At 39.2% G+C, this 20,999-nt stretch overlaps 5 protein-coding genes and 1 pseudogene across 7 annotated transcripts in view; 3 read left to right on the plus strand and 3 right to left on the minus strand.

The window, feature by feature from the left end:
* Positions 1-764, plus strand: part of LOC104791076 (probable xyloglucan endotransglucosylase/hydrolase protein 11) — a 3,206-nt gene extending 2,442 nt beyond the window's left edge. Inside the window, exons 4-5 of one of the 2 annotated variants that reach the window (XM_010516876.2) lie at positions 8-156; positions 251-764. In XM_010516876.2, coding sequence (XP_010515178.1) covers positions 8-156; positions 251-602 — 501 coding nt within the window. In that variant the 3' untranslated portion in view covers positions 603-764. The remainder of the gene's footprint in view (positions 1-7; positions 157-250) is intronic. The other variant, XM_010516877.2, reaches the window with a different exon arrangement.
* Positions 1,372-2,695, minus strand: LOC104791077 (nuclear transcription factor Y subunit C-1-like). 2 transcript variants are annotated; one of them, XM_010516878.2, is made up of 2 exons: positions 1,922-2,694; positions 1,372-1,618 (listed from the first exon to the last, which is right to left on the minus strand). In XM_010516878.2, exons 1-2 carry the CDS (start codon positions 2,635-2,637, stop codon positions 1,615-1,617), a joined length of 720 nt encoding a protein of 239 aa, XP_010515180.1. In that variant the 5' UTR covers positions 2,638-2,694; the 3' UTR covers positions 1,372-1,614. The 2 variants fall into 2 exon arrangements, with proteins under 2 accessions (XP_010515180.1, XP_010515181.1); XM_010516879.2 differs by lacking the exon at positions 1,372-1,618 and having other exon boundaries at positions 1,918-2,695.
* On the minus strand, positions 3,117-5,844 carry LOC104791079 (non-specific phospholipase C6-like). Its single transcript, XM_010516880.2, has 3 exons — positions 4,979-5,844; positions 4,321-4,823; positions 3,117-3,652 (listed from the first exon to the last, which is right to left on the minus strand). The coding sequence occupies exons 1-3, from the start codon at positions 5,563-5,565 to the stop codon at positions 3,180-3,182; spliced, it is 1,563 nt and encodes a 520-aa protein (XP_010515182.1). The 5' UTR covers positions 5,566-5,844; the 3' UTR covers positions 3,117-3,179.
* Positions 7,215-7,718, plus strand: LOC104791080. The gene has a single exon (XM_010516881.2). The coding sequence runs from the start codon at positions 7,328-7,330 to the stop codon at positions 7,535-7,537; it is 210 nt and encodes a 69-aa protein (XP_010515183.1). The 5' UTR covers positions 7,215-7,327; the 3' UTR covers positions 7,538-7,718.
* On the plus strand, positions 13,966-17,242 carry LOC104791081 (annotated as a pseudogene).
* LOC104698966 (agamous-like MADS-box protein AGL97) lies at positions 19,483-20,223 on the minus strand. Its single transcript, XM_010414334.1, has 2 exons — positions 19,868-20,223; positions 19,483-19,732 (listed from the first exon to the last, which is right to left on the minus strand). The coding sequence occupies exons 1-2, from the start codon at positions 20,221-20,223 to the stop codon at positions 19,483-19,485; spliced, it is 606 nt and encodes a 201-aa protein (XP_010412636.1).

Genomic DNA, 20,999 nt, shown 5'->3' on the forward strand with positions numbered 1-20,999 from the left:
TTTCCAGATATTGGGAAGGAATGGGTCACCGTATTTGCTGAATACGAATATGTATCTGTACGGTGTAGGAGGAAAGGATCAAAGGTTCCGTCTCTGGTTTGATCCAACCAAAGATTACCATTCCTACAGTTTACTTTGGAACCCAAATCAACTTGTGTGAGTATCTGTATCCTATAACACTTTTGTCAGATCATCCCCTAATCCATTGATTGACATCAGTAAAAAAGAAAAAGCATTTCCACATTTTCAGGTTTTATGTCGACGATACACCAATCAGGGTATACAGGAAGAATCCAAATGTTTACTACCCATCGGTGCAGACAATGTTCCTAATGGGAAGTGTAAAAAACGGATCGGTTATTGACCCAAAGCAGATGACTTACGTTGCTAAGTTCCAGGCATCAAAGATTGAAGGGTGTAAAACTGACTTCATGGGAATAGATAAATGCACTGATCCTTCATTCTGGTGGAATCGCAAACAGCTAAGCTCTAAAGAGAAGAAACTGTACATAAACGCAAGGAAGATGTACCTGGATTATGACTATTGTTCTGACAGACAGCGATATCCAAAGGTGCCTCAAGAATGCGGAAGTTACAGTTAGAGAAAGATCAATACCTGTCAAAGGGTTAAGAGCCTAGAAAACAAAAATCTTGAGAAACAAAAAAAAAACTTATGTTACTGTAACATGCTATATAATAAGCTGTTTCTTTCATTTAATCATCAACTAAAATAACATATATTCTTCGCTGCTAGTTCCATATTACTATGTCACGAGTTCATATACAGATACACATTTACACAGAACCAAACTGGAAAAATTACATTGCTTCAGACTGAGTTTGCTTGAGCTTTAGAAGCACTGAAACCTCTGAAAAGAACCTTATAAGTTACAAGACTGCATTTTGTCAGATATGTTCATCCCAAGAAGAGGTGAAAGAGGAGCAAAATACGAGAATTAGAAACTGCACATTAGATATATAGTTAGGAGTGATTATTTTGCTGCAATAACATATAAGTTAACAGAGAGAAATAAGAGTTTTTTTTACTCTATTTTANTTTGAAATCGTTCACTTGTTCGATCTCTTGACGTTGGTATGTCCAGAACAATTGGAGCTGTTGTTGTTGTTGTTGGAGGAGGTGATGGTACGAGGCTCCTCCTCCGGTGGAGGAGATGGTGGTTCCAGGTGGTGGAGGAGGCGGAGGGATTCCGGTGACGGCGGAGGGAGGTGGTTGGTGGTTGTTGTTGTTGGTGTCCATTGGTCGGTTTTGGATTTTTGATTTTTGATTTTTTTTTTTTTGGATCAAATGGGTTTTTTTGCCAAAGGGATTGAGGTACAAGTGGATAAGNAAGAGGTGAAAGAGGAGCAAAATACGAGAATTAGAAACTGCACATTAGATATATAGTTAGGAGTGATTATTTTGCTGCAATAACATATAAGTTAACAGAGAGAAATAAGAGTTTTTTTTACTCTATTTTAAAATGTAAAGCCTTTTAAATCGAATTCAGGCATAATCGATTAGACACATCCAAAATTCAAGGCAAGGTCGACTAATAACATCTGCTGTCTACAAGCAGCAGGGTAATCTCACATCATCTGATATACTCTGAGCTTCTAACTGCAAACATAATACAAAGACATTGAAAGATACATTAAGGAGTGATACTTCATTGATCCATTCAAATTCCAGCAGAAGAGCAAGAGACTATAATATACATCAGTACATTTGAAGATTGCTATCATTCCAAATCCTAAAACCCTAATGAACCTAAAAGTGGCTTCCTTGACATACTCATGAGCTTAGTTTCACAATCAATGATTCAAATCTTAGACTAAAGATTGCAAATGGTGACATGATAATAGCCTAAAACCCTAAGTGATCATCAATGTAACTACATTGCACATAAAAAATGAAACTCACCCTTGGCCGTCGAGATTCCCCTGACCAGTGCTTCCACCACTGCCGTAAGAGACATCATCACCAGTCCCCGCCGAAGTCTGCCAAACGCTCTGCCACGCCTGAGACGGAGGCTGAACATAAACACCACTCGGATCCATAGCAGGTCTCCCAATCATCATCCCTCCAGGACCAGCTGGCTGTCCCATCGGCGGGTAATAGTAAGGCACGCCACTCGCCGTGGGAGGAGCGACCATCCCACCACCGAGCACGGCGGCCTCGTCCTTAATCTCATCTCTAGGAACAATATCAACAAGGAAATCGAATATATCGGTCCTTGTAATCGCAGCGGCGATATCGTTCTTCTGAAGCGTACGGCGTTTGTTCTCCTCAGCGTGAAGCCAAGATCTGATGGTGAGCTCGAGGATGAATAGCTCACAAGCTTTGGCGAATAGGATCGGTGCTTCCGCGGAGATCATACGAACATCTTCGTCGGCTTTCATAATCTTCTTGATCCGAGCGAGTGGGAGCTGATGGTTTTTGAAATCGTTCACTTGTTCGATCTCTTGACGTTGGTATGTCCAGAACAATTGGAGCTGTTGTTGTTGTTGTTGGAGGAGGTGATGGTACGAGGCTCCTCCTCCGGTGGAGGAGATGGTGGTTCCAGGTGGTGGAGGAGGCGGAGGGATTCCGGTGACGGCGGAGGGAGGTGGTTGGTGGTTGTTGTTGTTGGTGTCCATTGGTCGGTTTTGGATTTTTGATTTTTGATTTTTTTTTTTTTGGATCAAATGGGTTTTTTTGCCAAAGGGATTGAGGTACAAGTGGATAAGGTGGACAGCGATGTAGCTGATTATAATATAATGACACTTAACATTAAATTTGGTCTATTACTTTGTTCTTTAATTCGAGTTTCCAAACATCAAATCACACCAATATTTTTTTAATCAGTTTACGGGGCTGTTACTGGATGATTTCTAAATTCAAATGGAATTGTAAATTCTAAAAATCAAATGGAATTTTGAAATAACATGTTTTATCCTTGGATTTGAATCATTCTATTTTACACTATCAAATACATTCAAATCTATTTAAAACATAATGTGGATTTTGAAATCCAAAAACAAATCGTTAAATGAATAACATAGGATTTTAATAAGTATTTGTAAATCATAAAACTAAGAACACATAATTTTGTTAAGTATTTTAAAATCAATGATTAAATAACACATTATTTTTGTTTGGATTTCCAAATCCATTAAAATCATATAACCAATAACCCCCTCTACAAGTTGCGTGTTTGTGTAGTAAGAGAAGATCGCATATCGACAATGGCAGATTTATCAGCACCAAGCTTCATTGCCTCTTTACTAGCTCTAATGAAACGTGACGTAGCTCCTTTGACGTATTCGTGAGCTTGTTTCACAGTCATCTTCTTTCCAACTTCGTCACGGAAGCTACTGAGGAAGTGGTCACCGTTGAGAACCGCTGCAAGCTGAACCACTTCACCTTGAAACTCAGAAAGCGATGCGTCCTCTTTAGGCTCAGTGGTTCTTATGGGTGCAACGTCAGGTAGAGTCATGGGGCAATCGGTTCGAGGAGAGGTTAAGTGAGAAACAACGTCTTCGAAAGTAGCAGCCCAAGCATCTCTGTGTGTTAAGAAATTGGAAGAGAGGTTGAATAGTTTCTTGATGGTCGCTGGTATTGATGAATGTTCGTACTCTGAGCTCTCTGTTGGTCCTTTTGCTTCACTCACCACTTCAATCAAAAAACACAAAATCATATAAGATTGTTATTAAACTATATAGTAAAAATAAATAAATTAAATGGGGTCAGATGATGGTTGAAAACATGAGTCACGCGACGACGCCGACATATTATAATAACTAAACATTTTTCAATTGTTTTTCTCCACCACAATTAATGGATCAATCTTATAGTTGTCACAAATCCTATCCATGTGATTTGGTTTTTTGCAGACTTAAATTTTGTAACAAATGTTTAAAAGTTTGTCAGAAACAATAGTAGAAAATGGAAACACATGAAAAACAAATGACTTTCTTTTTTCGGGTTTGAGAAATAAATAGTTTTCTCAACTTAACTTATGGCTTTAATTCTTATGTGAGAAAAAACTTGAATGTTAAAAATATAAAATTTCATATAAGTAAATAACATTAACGGTTACACATACATGCAATAGACATAAATTACTTCCTATAAACGTTAGTATAATCTTTTTCCCCCTTTGTTAAAAGTTTCAAATCTATTTCTATATCAATAAATCATGTTAAAAACCGTAATTTATCACTATTAATAGTGATAATAATCTTGACCGAAAGAGTTATACTAAAAAAAGCAATGCACACTAACAAATTTTTAAAATTATCATAGAGAAAAGAAAAACTAAAAAGAGAAAGAGAACTAACCGGTTCCTTTTTTAATCCAAGGCGAAACCATAATAGTAGGAACCCGAACACCTAACCGGTCGAATTTAAAGAAACCAGGAGCCGGTCCAGTATTACCATCCGGGTTTGGTATACCGACATAAGGAGTCTTGACATGATCATAAAACCCACCATGCTCATCATAAGTTATGACTAGGAGTGTCTGGTTCCACTGTGGACTCGACCTAAGTGACTCGTACACTTCCTTAACCAGTTTTTGACCATTAGCCACGTCATGCGACGGGTGATCATCGTTGGCCGGTAAACCCTTGAGATCGAAATACCTCGGTTCGATTACGGTTAAGCTCGGTAACTTTCCGTTCGCTGCGTCTCTCTTGAATTTCAAATCGTACTGATGCAAATTGAAAATGTACTTTAGCTGTCGGAGATTACGGTAGAATAACGTGGTCGGAATATTCTGAAAGTATATTCCGAAGTCAATGTCGTTGCTATGTAGCGAATCGAATATAGTCTTTTGTGGATACCTGAAAATCAAATTAAATTGGTTACAATAATGAGAAAAATGGTAATTTATGCTACTTTTGGTAAAACAATTATTATTCTTTAAGTCCAAAATTAGAAAAAATTATTATACTAATTCTATTACTAAGCTATTTGAAGAAAGAGTTTGATAATGTACCCTTGAGCAAGTTGTTTCTTGACATGACTTGTTGAGCCATGTGATGTAGCCGAATAAACAAATAACCGGTTCGGTTGAGTCGGACCAGGAATCGAAGAAAACCAACGGTCAAACACCGCAAATTCTTTAACCAGCTCAGCGTAAACCGGTACAGATTCAGGCTTAAAGCCTTTCATCACAGTCTCCGACAAGTTCCCCGGCATGGAGAGCGCTTGCTCGACGAAACCCATCATCGAAGGGATCTGACCCGACCCGGACCCGGATCCGAAAACCTGTTGCTCAACAGCTTCGAACGAATGACCCGGATCCGGATCCACAAACTCAGCGTCACTAGAGAAACATATGGTTTTTGTAGAGTTTGGAACCGGGTTGCATTCTTGACCCGTTACACCGTTTATCGTCGGGTTAACTGATTTCTTCATCCATCCCAAGAGGTGGTCGAAAGATCGGTTCTCTAATACTAGAACGACGACGGTTTTGATTTGTGATTCCCATTGATGAGATCCTTGGGTTGGTATGAGAAGACAATAGAGTGTGAGTAAGTGTGAGAAAGTTAAAGAAAATCTTGAAACTGATGATGGTTTCATTTCATGAATGCGTTTAGGCTTTTCTTTTGTGAAGGATTTGATTCTGTGGTTTTGTTTTGCCTTAAAGATTGGTTTCTTGAAAGAACATAAAAGAAAGTGGTGGAGATAATTGTCTTGTCTCTTTGAAAAAAAAAAAAAAAAAAGAGAAAAGTGAAAGGAAAAAAACAAAAGAATTATAAAGGTTTTGGGTAAATGTGAAGTGTAGAGAGCAAGAAGCAAGAAAAGCTATGGTGTATAGTTACTGCTTTTTATATTTGTTGCCACTACTACTGGCTTTGATTTTAGGTGGGCTCGATTTGTAAAAGAAGATTCTGTTCTCACTGCAAAAATATAACTTAAAACTCGAGATTTTTAGATTTACTCGGTCAATGAAATTCCGAAATATAGGCTGATTTTATTATTTGTAGCTAAACTTTGGAAATACATATGCACGTGAAGACATGGCTTTGAGAAAACCACAGGGTTTGATGTTGTTTTCTTATAGATGTTTTACAAGTGGATTCCTAGAGTTGTAAATAGTTTACTAGTTGTGAGATCCTGACAAATGTATATATTATAACTTTTATTTATCTATTTTGGATCCAGCTACAATCAATCTATACTAATTTGTATAATGGAATGATCTGATGTGAAAAGCTAATTTAGGACTGTATTGTATAAATTCTCTGCACCGAGAGTCTTGAGAGAATGAGAATGTAGTTTAAAGTTTTGAATACAGTATGTTTTACCAATAAAGAGTCATCATTATGCTAGGTACTTTTGTCTAATGTGTCCCACTTATCTTCCATTAAGGAAAATAAATAATTTGGGAAACCCTTTATCAAAAATTTAAAAAAACAAAAAAACTTGGGAGTTTAAAACAACTACAAATATTTAGTGCTTTTGTTTTTCATACCCAAAAAAAATATTGTTTGTGCTTTTCCATACCCAAAAAAATGTTTAGTGCTTTTAAATTCTCAGCACCTATTTGCTAGATGGTGGTATTTTTATTTTGTGACATTAGAAGATGTTGAAGGAACAACTACATTTCTTTGCTCTTATGGTCTTATGATTCCTGTACTACAAGAGAGTGAAAAGTGAAGCCAAAAAGATAAAGATAACAAGAAGAAAGAAACAAGGGACTGAAACTGAAAAAAATCGCCAATAAGCTCACCAGTCACCACCAAGCAGCTTGCCCAGTAGTGTGAACTGCTCATAGCAATCAACTAGATTTGGTCGTGTAAACAGTACACATTGTTAATTTGTTATCATATTGATATGGTCGTAAAGCTTTTAAGTTTGTCTTTTAACCAATTTTCAAAATAAAATTTATCTCTCTCGTTTACAGTTTCCCGAACAGGAGAGAAGTATAGGTGATAGGTCAGTGACTCGGTGCAAGACTGCAAAGTGGATTGGAGGATATTGAAAAAGAGTTATCCATCTTGGCAGTTGGCAACAAGCAACAAAAAAATGTATGATTGGGCCTGATTTGAGAAGACTAAACTGAATTAGATCCTAAGTGAGCCCATTTCAATTTTAACCGGCGACACATTAACTGTCACATTAGTCACGCACGGACTCACGTGTCACATCCATCGATAACAACGTCTCCGCACGTGACATCGCCACCGGCCGTTTCTTTTTTTTACACACCGCACGAGGAAGTTTTTGGTTTCTTCAAAAAAAAAGAAAAACCAACCTAAAACTCTCAAAACCATTTTCTCTCTTATAACTTTCTCTGATACATAGATTTCTCTCTCTGTCTCTCTAGTGGGAGAAAAGTATGGCGGATTGGGGACCTGTAGTGATCGCTGTGATACTGTTCGTGCTTCTGACACCGGGACTTCTCTTTCAGATTCCGGCGAGAGGTCGTGTCGTCGAATTCGGGAATATGCAGACTAGTGGTGCGTCCATTCTCGTCCACACCATCATTTTCTTCGGTCTCATCACCATCTTTACCATCGCCATTCGTCTCCACATTTACACCGGTTAATTCGTAATTTCCCCCGGACCCGGTTGGTTCGTGTTTATGTTTTTCCATTTTTAAACTGCTTCCTATCTTTTTTGTATTTGTTTATATATTTTGTTTCTGTGTCTGGTGTTAAAGAAACATGTGAATCTATCTGAATATCTCAATGTGATGCATAAAACTATTTCCAAACTGTTCTGTTTGATTTTGATTTTGATTTTTGTGGCTCTGTTCGGTTTTTGGTTTAACTTGGTTGGTTTTGGGTTAGTCGTTTAATGAGGAGGGTTTATAAGAAAGACGGGCTTTAATGGGCCAAAATATGGCCCATCTGGAAGAAGTGAGTCCTTTATTATAGCCTCAGACCGACCTGAGGCGGTTCTATCTTATTAAGATTCTCATGTGATGTGATTGAACGTTGAAGTACACAGTTACGCACACCTGTAAAGATGTTTCTCACTGCGTACGATGTATAACTTGCAAAGCGAGTCAGTCCCGTTAATGCGTGTCAGTAAAGCGCGTCGACACCACTCGAACACACACAAATGTTTCCTTCCATTAGCTCATTGTAAATTGCAGCGTGTGGCATTAAACAATGTTTCTACTTTTTCCAAGAAACGTTATTGAGAATCAAGATTTTTTTTTTGTCAATTGGTATTATATTGATATTGGAAGTTTTGAAACTTCCTTCTTTACAAAAAAACACAGACACACTTTCAAAAGGTCATACACCCAGCCCTTTTCACATGGTTTCCCTTTACTTTTTACAAGTCCCACTGATACATTAGTGCAAACCTATACAAAAAATGGCTACATTACTCTAACCATAAAAACTTAAATTCAATCTGAGGACAATCTCTTATCTGTGGTAAATAAATTTTGTAATCACTGAGGATACTCCATCGCCACATACGATTGCACTCGACAGTCTTATGTGATATTTTGCGCTATCATAACAGCCTTTCTGTTTGAAGATGAGTTTTCCAAAAAGAATTTAGTATTTTTAAAACCCCTCCTCAATCGACTTACCTCATTCGATTGGTATTGAAATGATGGCCACAATGCAGGTTTTGTAGTCACCTTGACTAGAACCTGATCCTGCAATTCAAAAACCACATTCTCTAATTTGTGGCTTATCATGCTTTCCATAGCCCACAAGAGCCCTTTGAAATGAGCTTCTTGTTTATCATTAACAAAAGCCATAGCTCTTCTGCTATGCAACAACACAATGCCTTCATGGTCCTAGTAGCTTGTTTCTATAGAAGAGAGATATGACTTAGGGACTATTGTGTAATTAGTTATTACTAAACCCTAATGTTTAACACTATATATATTGTACATGTTTCATATCAATAAGAGTAGCACTTCTTACATGGTAGCAGAGCGGCAAGATCCAAAGACCTAAATAAAAAAAAATAAAAATAAAACAATTCCCGCCGTCTGCTATTTTCTTTCTCCTATTCTTCTCCTTTGTTCCTCTATTTCTTCCTTACCACGTTTTCTCACCATGGCTGCTTCTCAAAATGACATCATTGACATCTCGGCTTCCTCTCAACTCCACAATGTCAATATGTCGAACGTGACTAAACTCACGGCCTCGAACTTTTTGATGTGGGATCGTCAAGTTCGTGCTCTGTTAGCTGGTTATGGGCTTGCCAGCTATCTTGATAGCACCGTCGCTCCGCCGTATCCCACCATTCAAGTCAATGACGTCTCCAAAGAGAATCCGAAATATGTTCTTTGGCAGCGACAAGATCAGCTTCTCTACTCTAGTCTCTTGGGTGCCATCTCCATTGATGTTCATCCGATCTTATCCAAAGTGGACACCTCTGCTCAGATTTGGCAGATTCTCTCCTCTACGTATGCTAAACCAAGTTGGGGCCACATCAAACAAATCCGGGAACAAATCAAGCAATGGAAGAAAGGCACCAGAATTGTCGATAAACTGAAAAAGATGGATGCCAAGTTGAAGATGCCAAGAGCTAAGATCGGTTTTCGGAGATGGTGTAGCCGAGAAAGCAGCAATGGAGTTGCGGTGCATCGGCCACTCATACAATTTGTTTCTAGTTCGACCTTGGAGTAACTTGACCCCCGTGCGCAGATCTTTCACCTGAAAACAAGCAGGAAAGAATGCCACTGAGACTTGGTTATCATTACACAAACGATAAACCGAAATTAAACTCTTGCAAACATCCGGAACATATAAGATATCTTTTAAAGCTAAAGAGCGAGGTGGTGTAGGGAGTAAGGTGGAACCCGTATGTGTGATCTGGAGACCAGAACCATCAGCAATCTGCACCTTTTCTCCACCAGTATATGGTTGATGGAGTGATAGATTAGACAGATCAGAAGTTAAGTGATGGGTAGCACCTGAATCCAGCACCCAGTTCGCATGATTGTACGGAGGAATGGTCGCAACGTTCGCACGAGGCTGCCACTGCATGGGCTGAGAGGACGAGGACTGATTATTTCCACCGGAGGGTTGGTAGTTGCCGCCGGAGGATAATTGAGAGCATCGTCGCACACTGTGGCCAAACACCCCACAGAGTTGACAATGACCTTGATAGCCCCGACCTTGTGATCCACGTCCTTGAGAGTGATTGGAATGTCCCCGTGGAGTGAAACGGTGTTGGTTGCGAGAAGAGTTGTGATTGCCAGAGGACTTATGAAACGCAGCATTGGCAGTCATCGGTATCGAGGATGAGACAGAGACTTGCATTTGGAGCTTCAACTCAAAGTTAATGAGTTTCTCATGAAGCTCGGTTAAAGAGGGTGGAGAGTCACGTCCATCGATCTGGTCAATAACAGGCTTATAATCCTCACGAAGCCCGCCGAGAATGTAGTCGATCAGTGGCGGTGTTGGAGAAGGATTGATGGGTTGTGAAACGGTTTCGGTGATTGATGGAGTTGGTGATGTAGTTGGTGAGGAAGAAGTGGATGTCGAAGGCGTAGAAGGAGATGGAAGTGATAATGGGCTTGGTATTGGGCTTGTGGATATTGGACTGGTGGAAGAGTGATCGGTGGAAGTTGTTGGTCTTGGGCTTAGGTGGGCTTCATTGTTGGACATGTCATGAGCATGTTTGGTGCGTGTCTCATGAGCAATATCAACCGACAAAGAAGACTGCGGTACCGATGGGGACGACGATGGTGACAATGGTGTCGTAGGTGGTGACGGCAAAGCTGTTGGTGACATTGGAGTTGAAGATGATGATGATGATGGAGCCGGAGATGGTGACAGCGGAGCTGACGTTGATGTCGGTGAGTGAAGAACATTGCACGGGGGTTGAGGCATAACTGGAGACGAACTAGGGAATTGTATGAGTGGTGTGGAGCTTGGTGCCGGCATGGGAGTAGGAGAGGACGGGGTGGCAAATGGAAAACTTGCCTCTACGAATTGGACGTGTCGAGACGTATAAAGCCGGCCATTTGTGACATCAAGGCACAAGTACGCAATTTGCGTTAGAGAATACCCGAGAAACACAAGGAGTGGAGCAAGACTCGAGTTTGTTGTGACGGTACGGACGCAGCCACGGGTAACAAACACAAAACAACCACCCTATGAAAACCCGATCCAAAAATAACATCACCAAACCTAAACAAAAGTTCAGTCTCACTGCTACCTCTCATCCGCTTATCCCGACGACGGTGGTACAAGCTTTGAAGGATCCACGGTGGCGTAATGCAATGGTGGAAGAAATAAATGCACAGATACGTGAACACACATGGGACTTGGAGCCTCCTCAATCTTCCCAGAATGTCATCACATGTAAGTGGATTTTCACCATAAAGTACAAGCCTGATGGTTCCGTAGACAGGTACAAGGCCAGATTGGTTGCTCGCGGGTCTCATCAACAATACGGTATTGATTACTCCGAAACGTTTAGTCCTGTCATCAAAACCACGACTATCCGTCTTGTTCTCGAGACCGCTATACACAAAAATTGGGCAATTCAACAGGTCGACATCGACAACGCCTTCCTCCAAGGCACCTTAGACAACGAGGTATACGTCTCTCAGCCTTCACGTTTTGTTGACAGCGATCGTCCCCATCATGTGTGTCGTCTGCGGAAAGCTTTATACGGCTTGAAGCAGGTTCCACGAGCGTGGTACCAGGAACTCCGGAAGTTTCTTGTCGACTCGGGGTTTAAGACCTCGTTGGCGGATAACTCTCTCTTCATGCTAGTATATGTGGATGATATTATCCTTGCAGGTCCACCTTCATTGGTTCAAGCGTTTCATGCATCCCTAGCTCGACGTTTTTCCCTTAAAGATCTCGGGCCACTAAGTTACTTCCTTGGTATTGAAGCAACCAGAACATCTACCGGTCTCCACTTAATGCAACACAAGTATATCACTGATCTTCTCATCAAGACGAACATGCTTGAGGCACATCCTGTTCCCACACCGATGACTGCCTCTTCGCAACTCACAATTCTCTATGGTACACCTCTTGCGGATGTCACGAAGTATAGGATGGTTGTGGGAAGCCTTCAATATTTAGCCTTCACACGTCCTGACATTGCTTTTCCGGTTAATCGTCTCTCACAATTCATGAACAAGCCGACAAATGAGCATTGGCAAGCCGCGAAAAGAGTTCTTCGTTATCTTGTTGGGATGCGTGACCTTGGCATCTTCTTACGTCGTGATGCTCCCCTCATCGTTCATGCCTTTTCCGATGCTGATTGGGGTCGCGACAAGACAAATTATGTATCCACCAATGCGTATCTCATCTATTTTGGGGGCAGTCCTATCTCATGGTCATCAAAGAAGCAGCGAAGTGTCTCACGATTCTCTACCGAAGCTGAGTATCGGGCTGTCGCGAACACCGCATCAGAGTTACAATGGATTTGCTCGTTGTTGACTGAAATGGGAATCACACTGCCTACTCCTCCAGTTATATATTGTGACAATATGGGAGCTATGTACCTCTGCGCCAATCCTATCTTTCACTCAAAGATGAAACATGTTGCCATTGATTACCACTTTGTAAGGGAGAACATTCAATCCAGGACATTGCGTGTTGCTCACATCTCCGGCGACGATCAACTTGCGGATGCTCTTACGAAACCTCTCCCTCCTGCTCATTTTGTTGATCTAAACTGCAAGATTGGAGTCAAGAAACTGCCTCCATCTTGAGGGGGCGTATAGAAGAGAGATATGACGTAGGAACTATTGTGTAATTAGTTATTACTAAACCCTAATGTTTAACACTATATATATTGTACATGTTTCATATCAATAAGAGTAGCACTTCTTACAGTTTCTAGCCGACCAAGAAATTCCTATATTACATTTCAACCAATTTCTAGCCGGTCTTTTCCACCCAATCTCCCTTGGTGTTATTCTCGCTTCACTTCCTCGTGGGTATTCCCCTGCCTCACTGACTACTTCTTCATCCTCCTCCTCTGAGTCCTGTTGAGCTTCAATCCATTCCTTCCAGTCCTCCTGGCTTTTAGTGATCAAATCTTGTGGAGAAAAACTTTTACCTTCAAAAGCCACCAAGTTTTGATTCTTCTAAATTCTCCACATCACCCAGGGGAAAGTTTTTCTTAACTGCTCCGGCCAGGTAGGAGTCTTCATATTCAATAAGAAGTAATGAATATTTGAAAACACTTATCCATTGTGGAATCCTAGCTCCGGAGAAGGAATCTCCGATATCGCCCAAATCTGGCGAGATAAAGAACAAGTGAACAGAACATGATTTATCGTTTCTTTTTCCCCTCCACAGATTTGGCATGAATTGTCATTGCTCATACCTCTTCCACTCAAAGCATCCGCTACCGGTAATGCACCACTAAGGACTTTCCAGAGAAAAACCTTAATCTTCGGATCTGTCTGTAATCCCCATACTTGTGCTTTTAATGGATTTGTGGAGGGCTGCACATTTGCTTCATCCCTTACCGAAGGATTTAATGACTGTGAAGCCAACCAGTACGCCGACTTTACTGAGAAGTCTCCACTTTTATTGTACTTCCAAGAGTAGAAATCCTCTATCTCTATTACTGGCTTTATCCTTTGAATTCTCTCTATATCACCCCGTAGAAAGTGATAAGCCAAAGCTTCTGCATCCCATGTTCTATTCCTCCTATCTAACAACTCAGAGACTCTGAAGTCCAGGTTGAAGACATTGTTTCTTCTCCAAGGCGGACGCAAACCATCATCATCTACCCAGTTATCTAACCAGACTCTGATTGTTTTCCCATTCCCTTGTTGAGAATCAAGATAAAAATGTAACTATTTCAAGAAAATTAAAAATTCATGCCACAATTACTTACTTACAAAAAGTTGAAAAAAAAAGAGTTGATTTGGATACAACGAAGGACGTTATATTCGATGTGTTCTCTCTCCCATCTTTACTTTTATTGACTTTTTTTATTTTTATTTTTATGTTTGATGTAAAAAATATAAAAAAAATAAAGAAAAAGGACATATATTTTCTTCAACCCTACCAAGACAAACACATAAACAAGTGTAGAGAGACCAGAGAGAGGAGAGAGCTTCTTCTTCTTCATCATCATCTTCCGGACCACTGGGCACCCACTCTACAAGCCTTCCTCTTGTAAGTTTCTCCCTCCCCCAATTACTCTGTTTTCTTCTTGTTTCCACATTCTTTAAAACAAAACAGAGATTTTTAGGGTTTTCAAGATCGATCTCGTTTGATGTCGAAACTCACTGTCTCTTTGATTACAACAAACATACATAAAAGAATCAAACATGCAAATCACAATTATGATGAATAAGAGATTAACTTTATAAAGGAATCAAATTTGGGGAGAAAAAGTAATGGAATTGAGTTGCATTGTCGAAAAATCAAAAGCAGATCATGTTTTTTTGATTAATTGATGTCAATTTTTGATTTGTAACCCTAAGAAAAGGAAACAAGATGGGGAGCACGGTGATTTTGAGCTCAGATGATGAAGATTCAGATATCAGTGAATCTGAAATGGATGAGTACGGAGACAAAATGTACTTAAATCTAAAAGGTGGGAAGCTGAAAGTGAAACTCTCTCCTCAAGCTTTTCTTTGTCCTTACTGTCCAAACAAGAAGAAACCGAGTTTTCAGTACAAAGATCTACTTCAGCATGCTTCTGGAGTTGGTAATAGCAATTCTGAGAAAAGAAGTGCCAAGGAGAAAGCAAGCCACCTTGCTCTTGTCAAGTACCTTCAACAAGATCTTGCTGATTCAGCTTCAGATGCAGCAGAGCCTTCCGCTAAGCGCCGGAAAAACGGAAATGCTATCCAAGATTGTGACCATGACGAGAAGCTCGTGTGTCCTTGGAAAGGTACATACTTTATTAGCTTATTATCTTAAGATATGAGAATTGGAGTAGTGGAGTTTTATTGAATATACATTCTTGCTTTATCCTTAAAGATTGAATTGCAATGTGGGTTTCTTGAATATGTCTCGAAAGGTTATTACTTTGTCCTAAAGATTGAACTGCAATGTGGCTGAAACAGGTATTGTGGTTAATATACCAACTACAAAGGGAGTGGATGGTCGATCTGCAGGTGAGAGTGGATCAAAGCTTAGGGATGAGTACATTCAACGAGGGTTTAATCCGACTAGAGTTCGTCCTTGATGGAGTCACTGGGGACATTCAGGAACAGCAATAGTGGAATTTAACAAAGATTGGAATGGACTTCACAATGCTCTTTTGTTTGACAAGGCTTATCGAGTAGACGGTCATGGTAAAAAAGACTGGTTGAAAAAAGACTGTCCAAAATCAGGTCTTTACGCGTGGATTGCTCGTGCTGATGATTATAACGGTAATAATATCATCGGGGAAAACTTGAGGAAGACGGGTGATCTCAAAACTATAGCTGAGCTAACGGAAGAAGAGGCGAGGAAGCAGCAAAGACTTGTGCAGAATCTGACACAACTTGTGGAAGAAAAGAAAAAAGACATGAAGGAGATGGAGGAGTTGTGTAAAGTGAAGTCAAAGGAACTTAGTCAGTTGATGGAAGAGAAGGAAAAGAATGAAGAAAAGCATTACCGAGAGCTGAATGCTATGGAAGAGAGAACATTTAGTCACATTCAAAAGATAGTTGATGATCATGCGAAGAAGAAGAAGCTGCTGGAGTCGGAGAAGAAGAAGCTCGAAATCAGAGGTATTGAGTTGGCAAAGCGCGAAGTGCACAATGTAGCTGAGAGAATGAAATTGACTGAAGATCTTGAACAGGTTTGGTGTTTACTTACTCGCTATATCTCTCTTTTACAAATATTTGTAGGCTTAAATTCAAGACATGTTTCGTTTTTCTTATCAGAATGCATCTAAGAATAGTTCTCTTGAACTAGCAACCATGGAACAACAAAAGGCTGACGAGGATGTCAAAAAACTGGCAGATGATCAGAGAGTTAGTAACTTTCGTCCTCTTTCCGTTAAATGGTTTGGCTTGTAATCATGATTATTGAGAACCACCATGTGTTGATGTGTACTTAACAGAGGCAAAAGGAGGAGCTTCATGAGAAAATCATAAGACTAGAAAGACAAAGAGATCAGAAACAAGCAGTTGAGCTAGAGGTTGAGCAGTTGAAAGGACAGCTTAATGTGATGAAGCACATGGGATCAGATGGCGATGCTGAAATTGTGAAAAAGGTGGAAACCATCTATAAAGATTTAAATGAGAAGTTAGAAGAACTCTCAGACCTCGATAAATTAAACCAAACTCTTATCCTTAGAGAGCGCAGAACCAATGATGAGCTTCAAGAAGCTCGTAAAGAATTGGTAAACGTATGTATCATAGTATTGTTCTTTTGGATCATATCTAATATAACTCTGACAAAGCTTGAAAATTTTGCCTAAAATCTTTCTTTATTTGTTTCATTGTCTTTTGTAGATTATGAGAGAATGGAAAACAAATATCGGTGTCAAGAGAATGGGAGAGCTCGTGACGAAACCATTCATGGATGCAATGCAGCAAAAGTATTGTCAGCAAGATGTTGAAGACCGAGCAGTTGATGTCCTCCAACTTTGGGAAGGCTATCTCAAAGATCCAGATTGGCAACCATACAAGCGGGTTAAGCTTGAAAATCAAGAAACAGAAGTGGTAAGACTGCCTTCTCTACTAGGTTATGGTGTTTTGGTTTATGTTGAATCTCTCTGAAAGATTTGTGTTGTGAATTGGGTTTAGGAAGTGATTGATGAGACAGATGAAAAGCTGAAGGGGCTGAAGGAAGATTTGGGAGATGGTCCATACAATGCGGTAACGCAAGCTTTGTTGGAGATAAACGAGTATAACCCGAGTGGAAGGTATATTACATCAGAGCTATGGAACATAAAAGAAGATAGGAAGGCTACACTTGAAGAAGGTGTCACCTGTTTACTTGATCAATGGGAAAAAGCGAAACGCAAGCGCGGAATGGCCTAAAGGTTTTAAACCTATTTGATTAGTTACTTGAACAAAAATTGTGGTTCTTTTTGCCAATATTTTACGCTCATGTTCGGATTTCGATTGTTGTTTTGCAGCTGCAAGAAGACGGACATGGAACTGAATAAAAAGCTAATGCGGTTTGTAGTTGCAGAGAAATATGTTTGGTTTGATGGAACTTTGGTGATGGGTTCTATTTGTTTTTCTTCTTAGAATTCAGCGAAATAATGGACACAGCTTTGATGTCTTGCATCGATGTTTCATTGTAACATTTGTAGGAGTTTGACCTCGGTAGTTTGGACAATCGAGTAATAAAATGTAAGAAATCTATATATATAATAGCAAATCTACTTTTGAAGTCAATTTAAATATAAAATTGTTTTTATTATGTTATCTAACTGTTTAGATTTGTTAATGATCTCAAAACTTTTTGATTTTGTATTTGTTAGCTTTGACATATTTTTGTTTCATAGCTTTTTTGTTTTACACCTCTTTGTTTATATATATAGATTTTTGTGGACTTTGAAAAGAGTTTTTGTTTTTTTGAGTATTGTTTCACACACCTCCAACTTTTAAAGATTCTGAATATTTTCTTCATAGTTCAAGTTTGATCACTGTCTCGACGAATCCAAGATACAAACTCAAACAATGGAGATTTGTGCAAGAGATCTCCTAAATCTCCTCTAGCAAACCATACGTTGGTTACAAACAAAACAATCTTGATCACGCAGGAGCTCTTCTTCACATTTGTCTCTGTGTGATCCTTTTGGTGTCCTGCGTGATCAAGATTGTTTTGTTTGTAACCAACGTGATTGTAAATAGACTTTTGATTGTAATAAACAAAACAATCTCTCTCATCATCTCAGAAGCTCTTCTTCACATTTGTCTCTGTGTGATCCTTTTGGTGTCTATATCTATCATCGCTCTATGTCGACTTCACATGTTCCAGGCTCAGATGAGAACGGCGATGTGAATGATGTTGCTGGAGCTACTGTGAACCCACATGTTCCAGGCTCAGGAGGGCATCCATCGTTCTTACAACCCTTTTGATTCGAGGATTAACAGTCCCGCTCATGATTCACAACGAAAAATGGAGGTTAAGTCAAATGGCACTGAAACATCTAGCAACGTGCCTGTGTAAAGACAGCTCAGATTCTTTTTATAGCTATTAAGCAATTCATGAACCTAAAATGTATGGCTTTCGATGCAGGTGCTTTTGTGCTACATACATATTCAGTTTGCTTTTTATTATATCCTGTCACCATCATTTTATAGATACTATTTGCTCCTGCAGATGCTAGCAATGGCAGAGATAAAGGATCAGGTACCACAACTCTGTTTCTTTAAAAGTACTCTCCATACTAATATGTGCAATGAATCTTAATCCAAAAAATTCCCACAATTAGTATCAGCTTTATTGGCATAGGGATGGGATACAGCTGCTCTTGCTAGACATCAGATAGAGTTCCAAAATTTGGTGAAGGAGTAAGCTTCTGTTTACATAGTGTGATAGACTTTAGAAGCCGTTTAACATTACAATTCCATAAATTTTCAGACCAATATATGTCACTGACCTGACTTCATGCATAACCGTAAGATATTGTTTACAGTAACAGAAAAAATGTATCTACTCTCTGTACATAGTTCTAATTAAAGAGGCTATTAGTTCCCAATTCCAATAGTATTACAAGATTCTAAAAGATTCATATCGATATAAGATTCTGGTTGTTATGTTCAAGTGAAAGACTATAAGTTGAGCTTTTTTGGAAAGAAGTTGAGTGTGTATGGAATGTTTCATTGCTGACACTCTTGAGTCTTGAATGTTTTAACTTAGACATGGAACGTGGGAGAGTTTGCATTTAGATATAGCATAAATCACCTATTGCCTATGTTACTTGATGCCTGCTTTGACACTTTAGAATTCGTGACTAGTATTGTGTACAGCTGCAGTAAAAACTCCTCCTACTTGTATTCATATCGACCTAACTTAAGGTATTGTCTGTGATGATGTAGGTATGGTGGTAAATATTCTCTTTCTCCCCCTCTTGACATTCTTACAGCATCCGGCATTGACTTTTGGTGTCAACAGAGAGTACAGACATTTCTTTAAATTTTATATTGTTGTTATATTACTGTCAAAATTTTAGTTGATTTAGTTGTGGTGGAGATATAATTAGTTAATTAACTGTTCTACTTTAGCCTTCTCTTTAACCTGGGAGGGAGTAACAAACAGTAAGTTACATTAATGCTTCTTTTACGTACGATCTTGAGTTTTCAATTGATATTTTAAGAATGGCTTCAGGAGAAAGTAGCATCCTTGTTGGTGCGTTTAATCATACAGTTTGACAAAGAAATATGGGAAAACAAGAGTGAAAAGAAAGAAGCTAAAAAAGTACTCTTAAGGATGTTACGATTTCTCACATCTATTATTCAGTATGAACCAACAAGTTCATCATATCCTAAATACATTTTAAGATTAACCACTAAAACAAATATCATAAAGAACAGATAGAGATTACAGTGCAGTGCAGAGAATACAATACAAATTAGTAGCAAGAAGTGTATTTTAGGGATTAGAAGGTTGTAGACGTGTGAGAGACTACTTATGCATATAGAGCATCAATATCAAAATCATTGAAGAAATCAGAAGAGAAGAACTCGTCGTCGTCCAAATTGATCATCGGCATAGCAGCTTGAGATTGAGTCTCATGAACCTCAGAATCAAATATTTGATCAAAGTCGAGCCCTTGGTTGCTGCATCCTTCACCCACGTAATCGATCATCGGCATAGCCTGAGACTGAGTCTCAACCTCAGAATCAAATATTTGATCAAAGTATTCCATCCCTTGGTTGCTGCATCCACCCACGTCGTCGTTTCCACGTAAAGTAAAAGAAGAAGCATTGTTGTTGTTGTTTTTGTTGTTGTTGTTGTCCTTCTCCACGACGACGTGTTGATGATCTCTTTGCAACTCCTTGAGATCTTGTAACATCCTCTTCATCGAAACAATCGCGTCACCCAATTCCTCCGCATTCTCCGAATTGGCGAGACTCTCGTCTTCCCACCAAAACCCTAGATTTTCGTCATCGACGTCCCGAGTCGGAGTCTCATCAGCGAGGAAAGCAGCGACAACGCTATCCACAGACGAGTGTCCAAACGTGTAGAAAGAGTTGTGGGAATTAGCAGAAACAGGAGTGGCTAAGATTGCAATCTGAGCGTCGGAGAGAAGACAGAGCTCCAACGTTTTGCTGAAAAGGCCCTTCCTACGTTTCGAGAATGTAACAGCGCGTGGTTGTTTCTTCTCTATCTTCTTCTCTGTATCTATCTTCCTCTTCAAGGCCCCCATTGTTATTGATCGATGTTTTCGAGAGACGATCGAGTTACAAACCAAAGAGAGATCAAGTTACGAACCAGAGAGAGACGATCAAATTACAAACTGAGAGTTTAGGGTTTTCTCGTGTTTGCCTGTTGCGACTGTTGTTGTGTTGAGAAACAATGTATACTATATAGTATATATAGAGAGACTTTAGCCTCAACTCTCCTTTTTTCCTTTTTCTGAACCCTAAAAAATCACCTGAACTCCTTTTCCTTTTCCTTTGTTTTTTTTTTTGGAAACATTAAGCGTTTAATTAATTTATTGTTTACTTTTTTAAAAAAGATAAGTAAATTAGGTTTTAGTAAAAACGTCCGTCACACTATATGTTAACCAATCGTAGTATTTGATGCTAAGCTTCTCAACGTTGGACTTTTGTTGTCACATAGAAAACTTGGTACCATATCAAACATTTCTTCTTTCTTGCATATAAAGAAATTTTTTTAAAAAGTTAAGCATTTTTTTATATTGAATCCATGTACGTAGCTTATAAAACTTACAAGTAAAGAATTTAAAACAATCAACTATGCTACTGACTTGGGCCAATGATGATCAGATCAGATCATATTAGAGAGTTAACCATTTAATCAACTTGCCAAGAAAACTACAACTTGTCTTTGTAAAGACTAGTGAGAAGCAGAGCAATGGGAGTTTTCAGAGTCAGGTTTCTTATATATAAGCTTGGTGTGAAGAATAGTATCCAACATAGAAACAGCTTCAACGACATTCTTGCCTTTGTTCAACATCAC

Source organism: Camelina sativa, chromosome 6 (assembly GCF_000633955.1).
Source record: "Camelina sativa cultivar DH55 chromosome 6, Cs, whole genome shotgun sequence".
NCBI classification, from domain to species: Eukaryota; Viridiplantae; Streptophyta; class Magnoliopsida; order Brassicales; family Brassicaceae; genus Camelina; species Camelina sativa.

Coding starts and splice junctions, on each gene's coding strand:
- LOC104791080 (XM_010516881.2), top strand. CDS start 7,328: ATGGCGGATTGGGGACCTGTAGTGATCGCTGTGATACTGTTCGTGCTT.
- LOC104698966 (XM_010414334.1), bottom strand. CDS start 20,223: ATGGGGGCCTTGAAGAGGAAGATAGATACAGAGAAGAAGATAGAGAAG. Junction 19,733..19,867: donor ATTGTTTCGATGAAGAGGAT/GTTACAAGATCT, acceptor GGGTGGATGCAG/CAACCAAGGGATGGAATACT.
- LOC104791079 (XM_010516880.2), bottom strand. CDS start 5,565: ATGAAACCATCATCAGTTTCAAGATTTTCTTTAACTTTCTCACACTTA. Junction 4,824..4,978: donor AAGAAACAACTTGCTCAAGG/GTACATTATCAA, acceptor TTTGATTTTCAG/GTATCCACAAAAGACTATAT. Junction 3,653..4,320: donor TTGGATTAAAAAAGGAACCG/GTTAGTTCTCTT, acceptor TTTTGATTGAAG/TGGTGAGTGAAGCAAAAGGA.
- LOC104791077 (XM_010516878.2), bottom strand. CDS start 2,637: ATGGACACCAACAACAACAACCACCAACCACCTCCCTCCGCCGTCACC.